This window comes from Canis aureus, chromosome 20 (genome assembly GCF_053574225.1).
Source record: "Canis aureus isolate CA01 chromosome 20, VMU_Caureus_v.1.0, whole genome shotgun sequence".
Classification (NCBI taxonomy): domain Eukaryota; kingdom Metazoa; phylum Chordata; class Mammalia; order Carnivora; family Canidae; genus Canis; species Canis aureus.
In genome coordinates, this window is record NC_135630.1 from 24,985,938 (window position 1) to 24,998,250 (window position 12,313).

At 33.1% G+C, this 12,313-nt stretch overlaps 1 protein-coding gene across 9 annotated transcripts in view; it reads left to right on the forward strand.

The window, feature by feature from the left end:
* PRDM5 (PR/SET domain 5) overlaps positions 1 to 12,313 on the forward strand; it is a 206,392-nt gene that overhangs the window by 108,666 nt on the left and 85,413 nt on the right. For all 9 annotated transcript variants that reach the window (XM_077861174.1, XM_077861176.1, XM_077861178.1 and 6 more), the window contains 2 exons: positions 842 to 926; positions 2,221 to 2,378. In XM_077861174.1, coding sequence (XP_077717300.1) covers positions 842 to 926; positions 2,221 to 2,378 — 243 coding nt within the window. The remainder of the gene's footprint in view (positions 1 to 841; positions 927 to 2,220; positions 2,379 to 12,313) is intronic.

The following is a 12,313-nucleotide window of genomic DNA, read 5'->3' on the forward strand; positions in this document are numbered from 1 at the left end:
AGCTTTACTTTTACTTTAATGAGGTTGAAACATAAATGTAACTTTACTAAAGTTCTTTTTGAATCTTCTGCAAAACAGTATGATGCTCTTGTTCATTGCAGTGATCGACATTTCTAATATAAGACTTCTTGCAGAACATTCCTCTTAGAACTTTGTGCATTGTTTCTGATAATAAGCTGGGCTTCTACTTTTCATACCACCTACATGATTTCTCTGATTTAGTGTATGAGAGGGAAAGAGCTAAACTTAATATCCAGGTGTAATAATTATTTAGCCAGTTGTTTGTTAAGATTATACTCCTCCTCTTCTTTCTTACTATGGTTTTTGATCTTTTCTTTTTATTGTGGTCTTCCTCTCATGGAGGAATTTCACTGTGAGCTAAATGTTTTTCAGAATTATATATCTTCTTGCCTTTCATGGTAATTAAAGTTTTGCTCTGCATTGTATACATTTAAATTTAAAACCGTTTAACTACTGTAAAGGTAACACTATTGCCTAGAGGTTACATGTTTTCAAATCTAAATTTATGTCTAACAAAAAGAGTTAATGTAAATTAGGTAGAAATTTTTACAGAGTGTAGAAATTTAACATGCACCAAATAGGTCAGCTAATCACATATTTAAATAGTGTGCTACAATCTTTATTTTCTTTTAATGATATGTTTTTACTAGGTAACATGTTCATTGCATTTTCAGCTAATATACAACAGTGTGAACAAATTAGAACTGAATTATAATACATAATTTTTACAGTAGAAGCTACCTTTGTGTTTATACTTTTACTTGAGCTCTATCTAATTTATTTGGCTTTGACAGTTAACTGTCCACTTAACCTTTTACAGATTCATGAGATATTTGATTGTCAGGAATGTATGAAGAAATTTATTTCAGCTAATCAGCTAAAACGTCATATGATCACTCACTCAGGTAAAATATTTATTTTTCCATTTGTATTAAAATCACTATGAAAGATTCACTTTGTCATTTTCAGGAGCTCTGAGAGTAGTAATCAGGAGACCTGGCTCTTAGTTCTAGGTTGGCCAAAAACTAGCTGTGTGATTTTTTTTTTTAATTTTTTTATTTTATTTTAAAATTTTTTTAGCTGTATGATTTTGAACAAGTTACTTATTAGCCTCTCTAGAGTTCTATAAAGCCAAGGTGGTTGAACTAAATGATATCAAAGTCATATCATTCAGATGACCTTCAGAGTCACCATTTAATTTTTAATCTTTCTGAGCCTTAGATTCTGTTCTTTATCTGTGAAAAGGTATCTACCTTTCAAAATTGCTGTGAAGGTTAAATGAGATCATTATGTATTGTGCTAGTGTAGTGTCTGACTTTTTAGGAGGAATTCAACAATTATAGCTTCTAAATTTCTAAATTGCATTCTAACTAAGGTAGCAATAAGTGTTCGTGAGAAATTTATAAATACATTTTGAGAATATAGGTTTTTAAAGCCGTAGTTTCATTTTAAGTCAAGTTTGAGTGATAGGTCTATTATACAGTTTAAAAAAAATAAGATCTGAGAATAAATTTTGCTCTATGAAATCTCTAGGGTTTAGAATGTCTATAATTGGAGGCCATTGAAGTCAGAGTGTTTTTGAATATCTACTTTGCTTGGAGACAGATAAAGATATTTTGGCAAATTAATATAGATCACACACCAGTGGTCTGTTCAGATACGCTTTGTTTGAAACAAACAGTAATTTTTAAGTCTAATGGTCAACATTACATGAACATTGCATAAATATGGATTTTATACAACTTAAGTGTGTAGTCTTTGCTGAGAATTGAAGCTGTGCCTGTATCGGATCCACTTGTTTGAGTAGGAGGCAGGTCTGTCGTTTACTTTTTTATTGCTGTCAGGCTACTCATGGCGTTTGAAGTTGTATCCCTGGTTTAAACTCACGCCTATCAGCAGAATTTTCATCTGGAAGTAAGATTTTTTTTCCTTGAATTTAGTTTTCGTCCTCACATTTAAGCTATTTTATACATGTAGTTTACCATATAGGTATATTAAAGAACTAGCTCACATTTCTTCTGTGAATAGGCCCACATATCTAACATAAATGGATTGGTAAGTAGATTTTTTTTTCAGTTGTTTCAATCATGTCTTAGTTGACTTATCCATAAGAAGTAATATATGGTAAGGGTATTTCCCTTTTTATCCCTTACCTTTATATAGATGTGAGATTGTCTCCACTCATTTTTTTTTTCACAGAAAAACGACCCTATAATTGTGAGATTTGTAATAAATCTTTCAAGAGGCTCGATCAAGTGGGCGCCCATAAAGTGATACACAGTGAAGATAAGCCTTACAAATGCAAGCTTTGTGGAAAGGGATTTGCCCACAGGAATGTTTACAAGAATCACAAGAAGGTAAAACCTTATTAGTATTAGTATTATTATTTTGCTGATCTGATTTCTCATTGTTTATTTTTTAAAGAGGTTTTCGTATATCTGGACATGCTGTACACGTGGAATCCTTAGAGGACGATTTTGCTTATATTTTCTACCTCCTCACTCAGGCCACAACCCTGTCTGGCCTTGTTTCTGTCTTCCATACTCTGTTGAAACTGTTCTTTTTTTTTTTAAATTAAGATTTTATTTATTTACTTAAGAGAGAGAGAGAGAAAGTAGGCATGGGGGGGGGGTGCGGCAGTGAGGGATAGAGGGAGAAGCAGACTCTTCGCTGAGCAGGAAGCCCAATGTGGGGCTTGATCTTCGGACTCCGGGATCATGACCTGAGCTGAAGCCACCCAGGTGCCCCTGTTGAAACTGCTCTTATAAGCAAAGAGTCATCCAGTATTTCCCAGTATTGTATTAACTGCAAAGTCTTTTCTTCTTTTCCTTTTTTCTATAAAATTTGACACTCTTGTTCATGGTACCTTTCCTGAAATTCTCTTTATCTTTGGTGTATAATTTGCTAGGTGTTGCGCCAATTTCTCTGAACACTTTCATCTCTCCATCCCGAGGAGGTTATGCTGGATGCGTTGGCTGTGGACCTCTTCTGTGTTCTCTGTGTCAGCTACATACATGACTTCTGTCATCAACTCTATACCAACAAATCCCAAATGATTTATTTCTTTAACCCAGGCTTCAAACTCACATTTAGGTTTTCTTTATTTGATACTTAACTGGATATCTTTCTGACTTAATGAATTCAGCATGTCCCAGGATGACCTTTCATTCTTTATGCCCAAGATAACCTCCGTTTTGGAGTTTCCTCTTTCTGTTGATGACAGAAGCATATACCTATCCCTATCTGTTTTTTAAGTCTTAGACCCTTTCTAAGATTAGTAGCCAGTTCTTTTTTTAAATTATTTATATTTTTATTTTGAGAGAGTGAGAGTGAGCAGGGGAGGGGCAGAGGAAGAGAGAATCTTAAGCAGGCTCCATTCCTAGTGTGGAGCCCAACTTGGGGCTTGATCTCACAACCCTGAGATTATGACCTGAGCCAAAATCAAGAGTTGGAAGCCCAACTGACTAAGCCACACAGGCATACCTAGAAGCCAGTTCTTAAAGATTCTACCCTCTACATTGCCTCATCACCCTCACAGTCATTCTTTCCTTTACCACCATCTTATCATTTTGATTATTGCTCACCTTCATTACTTTAATACCCATTTAATTAGATTCTTATTACTTATTACTTCCCACTTATCCATCCTCCCAGATATATTGTCCCACAGTGCATCTCTGTCACTCTTGTACTCTAATATTATAAGTAGATTTGCAATGGTTATGTAAATTATAGTATATGCATGTTACCCTGTCATCAGAGTTCTCTCCCCATGGCCTCAGCTTACTTTTCTAGATTTTTATCGTTTTCTCTGCATTAGTCATAAGACAACTTGACATTTGCCTTCAGTCATCATGACCTAACTTCCTCTTTTCTTTAAACTTTTTATTTTATTTTATTTTATTTTATTTATTTTATTTTATTATTTTATTTTATTTTATATTTTATTTTATTTTATTTTATTTTATTTTATTTATTTTATTTTTTATTTTATTTTATTTTATTTTATTTTATTTTATTTTATTTTATTTTATTTATTTGTAACTAAACTCGATGTTCAATGTGGGGTTTGAAATCATAGCCATGGGATTAAGAGTTGTAGGCTCTACCAACTGAGTCAGCCAGGTGCTCTACCCCTTGCTATTTTCTGATAGGACTCCAAGTTATAATCTCTTTAGTTTTCTTTATTAATTCCTATTTGCATTTCCTATGCTTTACCTTTACTCTGGTTCTTGTTTCAGAATGTATTAGTTTTATTTTATTTTCTGTGCCTAAGTAATATTCTATTATATACATAGTGTATTTTGCATGTTCTTTATACATTCATCTATCCATGGTCACTTAAGTTGTTTCCATTATCTTGGCTATTGTAAATAATCATGCAATGAATGTAGGGGTGTGTGTGTGTACATGTTTTTTAAATTAGTGTTTTGTTTACTTTGGATAGATATCCATATGTGGAATTGCTGGATCATATGGTAGCTTTTAATTTTTTAAAGAAATTTAGTAGTTTTCCATAGTGGTTGTACCAGTTTACATTCCCACCAACAGTGTATGATGGTGTTTTTTTTCTACATCCTTGCCAACACTTGTTTCTTGTCATTCTGATGATAGCCATTCTGATAGATGTGAGGTGATATTTCATTGTGGCTTTGATTTGCATTTCCCTGATGATTAGTGATGTTGAACATCTTTTCCTCTTGGCCATCTGTATGTCATCTTTGGAAAAATGTCTAATCTGTTCAGATCCTTTGCCCATTTTTAATGAGATTTTTTTTGTTATTGAATTGTATATGTTCATTACATATTTTGGATATTAACTTTTTATCAGACCTACGGTTTGCAAATATCTTCCCCCATTCAATAGGTTGTCTGTTCATTTTGTTGATGGTTTCCTTTGCTGTGCAGATATGTCTTAGTTTGATGTAGTCCTCTTTATTTTGCTTTGCTTATTTCTGACTTCTTATCTTTGGAGTCAGATCCAAAAAACATTGCTAAAACCTATGTCAAGGAGCTTACTGCTTATGTTTTCTTTTAGGAGTTTTATGGTTTCAGGTCTTATGTTCAAGTCTTTAATCCATTTTAAAATAATTTTTGAGTACTGGGTAAGATAGTGGCCCAATTCCATCCTTTGCATATGGCTGTCCAGTTTTCCCAACATTATTCATTGAAGAGACTATTCTTTCCCCATTCTATATTCTTGCCTTGTCTCTTATAGATTAACTGCATGGGTTTATTTTTGGGCTGTCAATTCTGTTCCATTGATCTCTGTGTCTATTTTTTTGTTAATATCATACTGTTATAAAAAACAAAAAAAAATCATACTGTTATGATTATATAGCTTTGTAGAATAGTTTGAAATTTGGGAATGTGATAACCTCTGACTTTGTTCTTCTTTATCCAGATTGCTTTGGCTATTTGAGGTCTTCTATAGTGCCCAACAAATTTTAGAATTATTGTTTCTACTTCTGTGAAAAATGCCATTGGAATTTTGGTAGAGATTGCATTGAACCTATGTAAATTACCGTGGGTAGTATGGACATTTTAACAATATTAATTCTTCCAATCCATGAGCATGGCTTATCTTTCTACTTATTTGTGTCCTCAGCTTTTTTCATCAATGTGTTACAGTTTTCAGAGTACAAGTCTTTCATCTCTTTGGTTAAATTTACTTCTAGGTATTTTATTCTTTTTGATGGAATTGTAAATGAGATTGTTTTCTTGATTTCTCTTTCTGGTAGTTTCTTATTAGTGTGTGGAAATGCAATGGATTTTTGTGTGTTAATTTTGTATTGTGAAACTTTATTGAATTCATTTTTGTTCACAGCTTTATTAGTGAAGTCTTTAGAGTTTTCTGTATATAGCATCACGTCATCTGCAAATAGTGACAGATTTACTTCTTCCTTTCAATCTGGAAGCCGTTTAGTTCTCTTACTAAATTGCTTTGGCTAAGACTTCCAGTATTATGTTGAATAAAAGCAGAGAGAGTAAACATACTTGTCTTGTTCTTGATTTTAAAGGAAAACTTTCAGCTTTTCATCATTGAGTTTGATATTAGCTGTGGACTTGTTATATATGGGCATTATTATGTTGAGCTACATTCCCTCTATATCCACTTTGTTGAGAATTTTTATCATAAGTGGATGTTGAGTTTTGTCAAATGCTTTTTCTTCATCTGTTTGAGATGAGTGTATGATTTTTTAAGTGATTTTAAAGATTTTTTAAAAATTTATTTATTCATGATAGACACAGAGAGAGAGAGGCAGAGAGACCGGCAGAGGGAGAAGCATGCTTCCTGGAGGAAGCCCAATGCAGGACTCGATCCTGGATCCCGCGATCACACCTTGAGCCAAAGGCAGATGCTCAACCACTGAGCCACCCAGGCATCCAGAGCATGGGATTTTTATCTTTCATTTTGTTAATGTGGTTATAATATTGATTGATTGGGTGACCATCCTGAATCTCTGGAATAAATCCACTTGATCATGTATATGATCTTCTTTATGTATTGTTGAATTCAGTTTGCTAATATTTTCTTGAGGATTTCTACATCTATTTTTTTCTGTATATTGGCTTCTAATTTTTTTTCTGTCCTCCTCCTCCTCCTCCTCCCCCTCTTCCTTTTTTTTTTTTTTTTTTTTTTAATGGTGTCCTTGTCTAGTTTGGGTGTCAAGGAAATATTGTCTGTGTAGATGGATTTGGAAGCATTCTCTCCTCTTCAATTTTTTGGAAGAGTTTGAGAATGATAATTATTAAATCTTACTGAAATGTTTGGTAGAATTCACCATTGATACCTTCTTGTCCTGGACTTTTGTTTGTTGGGAAGTTTGGGTTACTGATTCAATCTTCTTAATGTAATTGACCTATTCAGATGTTTTTATTCATGATTCATGATTGAAAGATTATTTTGGGGAATTTATCTATTTCTTCTAGATTATCTAATTTCTTGGCATGTAATTTTTTGGCATGTAATTTTTTGTAGTTGTGTGATGATTTATATTTCTGTGGTATCAGTTTTAACTTCTCCTCCTTCTGATATTGTTTATAAGAACTTCCTTGGTCTCTTATTTCACTGATTTCCGCTCTGACCTTTATTATTTCCTTTCTCCTCCTAACTTTAGGTTTCATTTGTTCTTCCGTTTTTTTTTTTTTCTTTTTCTTTTTCTAATGGTTGATCTTTGTGTTTGATATTATTTCAATCTTTCTGGTTTTTTTGAGATTTGCTTTGTGGCTTAACATGTGATCTATACTGGACAATATTCTGTGTGCACCTGAGAAGAATGTGTATTTATCTGCTTTTGGATGAAATGTTCTGCATCTATTAAGTACTTCTATATGTAATGTGTTGTGGAAACCCGTATTTCCTTGTAGACTTTCTGTCTGGATGATTTATCCATTGGTGTAAGTGGGGTGTTAAAATATACTACTGATCTAGTATTGTTATGAAGTTTTCCCTTTAAAAGGTCTATTAATATTTGTTTGTATATTTTGGTGCTTCTGTTTTGGGCTCCTATTTATAAATATTATACCTTCTTAAAGGATTGGTTCCCTTGTCCTTATGTAATGCCTTTTTTGTCTTTTATTACAGTCTTTGTTTGAAGTCTATTTTGTTGGATATCAGTATAGCTATACCAGCTTTCTTTTCATTTTCCATTTGCATGGGATACATGTATTTTCTGTCACTTCATTTTAGTATGCCTGTGTCCATATTTCTGAATTGAGTCTCTTATAGGTAACATACACCTGAGTCTTATCTGTTTTATCCATTCAGCCACTGTATATCCTATAATTATAGAATTTAGTCCATTTCCATGTAAAGTAATTATTGATAGGTATGGACTTATAGTCATTTTGTACTCGTTTTCTGGCTGTTTTCACAGATTTCTTCTGTTACTTCTCTTTCTTACCCTCTGGTTTGATAACGTTTTTTAGTGTTATGTTTAGATTCCTTTCTCCTCCTCTCTTTGTATATTTGCTATGATATTTTCTTTGTGATTACTGCGAAGTTCACATATATCATCCTATGTATATGATAAACTCTTAAGTTAATAGCTAATTAAATTTGGACATATCCCAGAACTCTACATTTTACTCCCCTCCCTTATGTTTTATGTTCTTGATGTCACATTTCACATTTTTATGTATCCCTTAAGTAATTATGTAGTTAATTTTATTTATTTATTTATTTATTTTTTAAAATTTTAATTTATTTATGATAGTCACAGAGAGAGAGAGAGAGAGAGGCAGAGATATAGGCAGAGAGAGAAGCAGGCTCCATGCACCTGGAGCCCGATGTGGGATTCGATCCTGGGTCTCCAGGATCGCGCCCTGGGCCAAAGGCAGGCGCCAAACCGCTGCGCCACCCAGGGATCCCTCCCTTAAGTAATTATGTAGTTAATTTTATTACTTTTGTCTTTTGACCTTCATACTAGCTTTATAAATGATTAATCTATTTTTACTATATGTTTACTTTTTTCAGTGAGATTTTTACTTTTATATGTTTTCTTGTTCTTAATTAATGTCCTTTTCAGCTTAAAGAAGTCCCTTTAACATTTCTTTTAGGTCAGGTTTAGTGGTGATGAACTCCTTTGCTTTTGCTTATCTATAAAACGCTTTCTCTCTTCCTCTATTCTGAATGATAACCTTGCCAGGTAAAGTATTTTTGATTGGAAGTTTTTTCCTTTCAAACTTTGAATACTTCATGCCACTGTCTTCTGGTCTACAAAGTTTCTGCTGATAGCTTTATGGGGTTTCCTTTGTATATAACATATTATTTTTCAGTTTTTAAGGTTCTCTCTAAAACTATTGACATTTTAATTAGAATGTGTGTTGTTTTGTATATCTCACTGGGCTTCGTAGACCTACATGATTGTTAACTTTGCCAGATAAGCAAAATTACTAGTCATTATTTCTTCAAAAAGTTTTGTGTCACTTTCTTTTTCTTCTCCTTCTAAGGCCCCAATAATGTGGATGTTTTTTCTGCTTGATGATGTTCCATATGCCACTTAAGCTGTCTTCACTTTTTTAAATTCCTTTTTCTTTTTTCTGCTCTGTCATGGTGAGTTCTGTTACTTTTGTCTTCTAGCTTGCTGATCTGTTCCTCTGCTTCATCCAGTCTGCTATTGAGCTCTTCTAGTATGTTTTTCAGTTCAGCTATTATATTCTTCAGTTCTGACTTCTCTTTGGTACTTTCTTATATTTTCTATCTTGTTATTGTAGTGTTCATCCATCCTTCTGACTTCAGTGAGCAGCTTTATAATCACTATTTTGTTTTCATACTTTCACCTCTGATTTTATTTGCTTTTCCTCTCTCTCTCTTTTATTTTGTTTATGAGTCTGAACAAAAGTTCATCAATTTTGGTTTTTTTTTTTCAATTTTGTTAATTTTTTCAAAGAACCAGCTCCTGGTTTAATTGCTCTGTTCTATTTGTTTGTTTGTTTACTCTCTATTTATTTATTTCCCCTCCAATCTCAATAATTTTCTTCCTTCTATTGGCTTTGATTGTTCTTTTTCTGGGTCCTTTAGGTGGAAGATTAGTTTGCTTATTTGGGATTTTTCTTGCTTCTTGATGTAGGCTTGTATTGCTGTAATTCATGGGCTCAGAAGTGTAATCCCCTTGATATTGAGATTACACCCCTGCCCCAGACATTCAAGAGGTATTCCATTTTTGGGCTTTGTGTGCTTACTGGCTGTGGTAGGGATGCAGTGGAGGCTTAGGCATTGGAGCACTTGCCTGGCTGGCTGCGGCACTGCTTACTTATTGATTTGGGTTAATTTATTTTAGCATGCTGTTAGGTAACCTGTATATAATATGTTTTACAATAACTTGTTACTTATTTTTCTCATATTATTTCATTGTAATTATAGTTATTTCAATATTTATTGAGACTTCAAAGCATCATTCTTTCTCTTTTAAATCATTTAAAAAGTTATGACATTATTTCAGCATTAGCCTAAAAGGAAAAAAAAAGTTAGATTTACCAGAGAATAAAAAGGGTTGATTGATAGTGTCCCAAATCGTCTCTGCCTAATTTCTTGCTGACTGCCCTTAGGTTTAACTCAAGCATTAAATGATCAGGGGCAGGACCACATTCATTACTGCTGCTTTGGAATTGCATGACTGTAAAAAATTATCTGGCTAGTTTCCTGCTCAGTCTCTGGAACTCTCCTGCTCCATTCTTTGATGAAACTGATCTACCCACATTTACGAGTTTTTCAGTTTGGCTTATGTTATATGCCATATGGGAATTTGGCACAGGATCTTTGCACCATCTCTCATACATTCAGCCATAAATCATATGAAAGTAATAATGATGTCTTGGGAAGGATAGAGATAATGATGCCTGTAATTTCCAAAGTGGAAAGCACATTTAATCTGTTTGCTATAGACAAATGTGCTTCTCACTATTAGGATCCTAGAATGTATTTGGTATGGTTAAGTGAAAGAGTCTGAAATATTCTCCAAGAGTTAATGTGAAAAAAAGCAAATAAACTTTTTCTTCCATCATTATTCATTGATGGCCGGTTGGGAAATTGAAAAATAAGGATATGCAAGGAAATCAGAAAAAAAAAACAAAAAAAAAACAAAAGCATTTGAGTTCAACTAATTTCCATCATATATATAGCAATACCAAAGGTTGTTATTTTAAATGAATTAATTACTGTTTTGATTTCTATGGTTATGTAACTTTTGTATTTTTAATATACTTAACTTTATTCATTTTAAGGTCAGTTCTGCTCTGAGCATTTGGATTTGCCTGAAAAGCCTATATTATCTTTCAATCTGATTATGGCAATATCAAATTTAGAAAGGGTGATTTTGTTTCTAAAACTTAATTACTTGTTTCATCATTTTGCCAATTACATAGGCTGAATAGGTCAAAATTTCCTCTCCCTAATCCTTTCTGACAAATATTTGACCTGATTACTAGTTTAAATTTTTGGACCTAGCTAAAATAGTTTCTGTTTATCTAGATCTAACTAGATCTGTAAATCACCACTGGACAGACACTTTAGAACTACAGGTGCCAGAAACTAGTCAGTTAGTCTTTACCTTCCATTTTGTTCCTTATCAAATTTATTGCAAAGCAAACTTGAGATAAGGTTTATAGTGCTTCCCTCCTCCTGCTATAGGCAGGATATCTAGATGGACTCAGTCATCCTGGATCATGAAGCTGGCACTATAGGCTTGATGATGGAGATGAATATGAAGAAGTTTTGTCCTGATGAAGTCATAAACAAGCTTCTGGGGACAGAGGTATGTCTATTCAAATAAAAGACTTCTTTCTGACCATTTACATATTCCTTCAGAGATGAATTTTAGAGGCCTATAAGGAACTCTGTTCATACCTTTTCCTATAATAATTCCATTGGGCCTCCTATACTATATCTCATCTAGTGATTTCCAAACTTTGGGCCAAGACCACTTTGTGTCTTGAAATCAATTTGTCATAAATAGCTATTAAAAAATACAATAGAAAATATAAAGGTGAGGGCAATCTAATAAAATAATACATGTGTTTGTGTGTGTATGTGTATGTGTGTTGAGTTTCAATATAGAAACTACTTTTTGGTCATGGTCTGTTTGACACACATTGCAGATCAGACTTTGCCCATGTAAAATGTTATTAAACCTCTTTAAAGCAAAGGATAACTCTCTCCCTAAGGAATCGTGGATTAGATTCTAAAACCATATAATATATAGTATAAATTTTATATAGCAAAAAACTTTAAAAATCTTCCAAAGACGGTGCCATGTTGTAGACTGAAAGAATAATTCTTTCGTGGTTACTTTTTCCTTTAACTTTGTACCAGATTTCTCTTCTTTAGGCATGCTGTACATGAAGTAGTGACTCATTCATTTAAGGTGCTTTTTGATAACAAAATTATCTATTTTTGTGTTCTGGAAGCACATTCACAATGATGAGGTGCTCACACCAAGAGTGGCATGCAGGAATTGAACCTGACAGAGGGAAACAAGAGATGGATATTTGTTTGAAGCTTATTTAGCTGATGGCAATTGCTTATTCTATTTAAACTATTTTTTCTAAAGTGCATGATGAGATAGCACTGTCTACATAAGCACTCTATTTTCCATATTAAACTATAAGCTTTGAAGATAGACGCTATACTTAAAATTCATAGCACTTATTGACCACATTGTGCTTTGAATGTGGCACATGTTTTCTGAATAAATAAAATCCATGAAAAGATTATCACAAAAAACTAAGATTTAATGTTCTTAGTTAAGTAGTTATCAAAACATGAAAAGTGGTTTTAAAAATATGTATA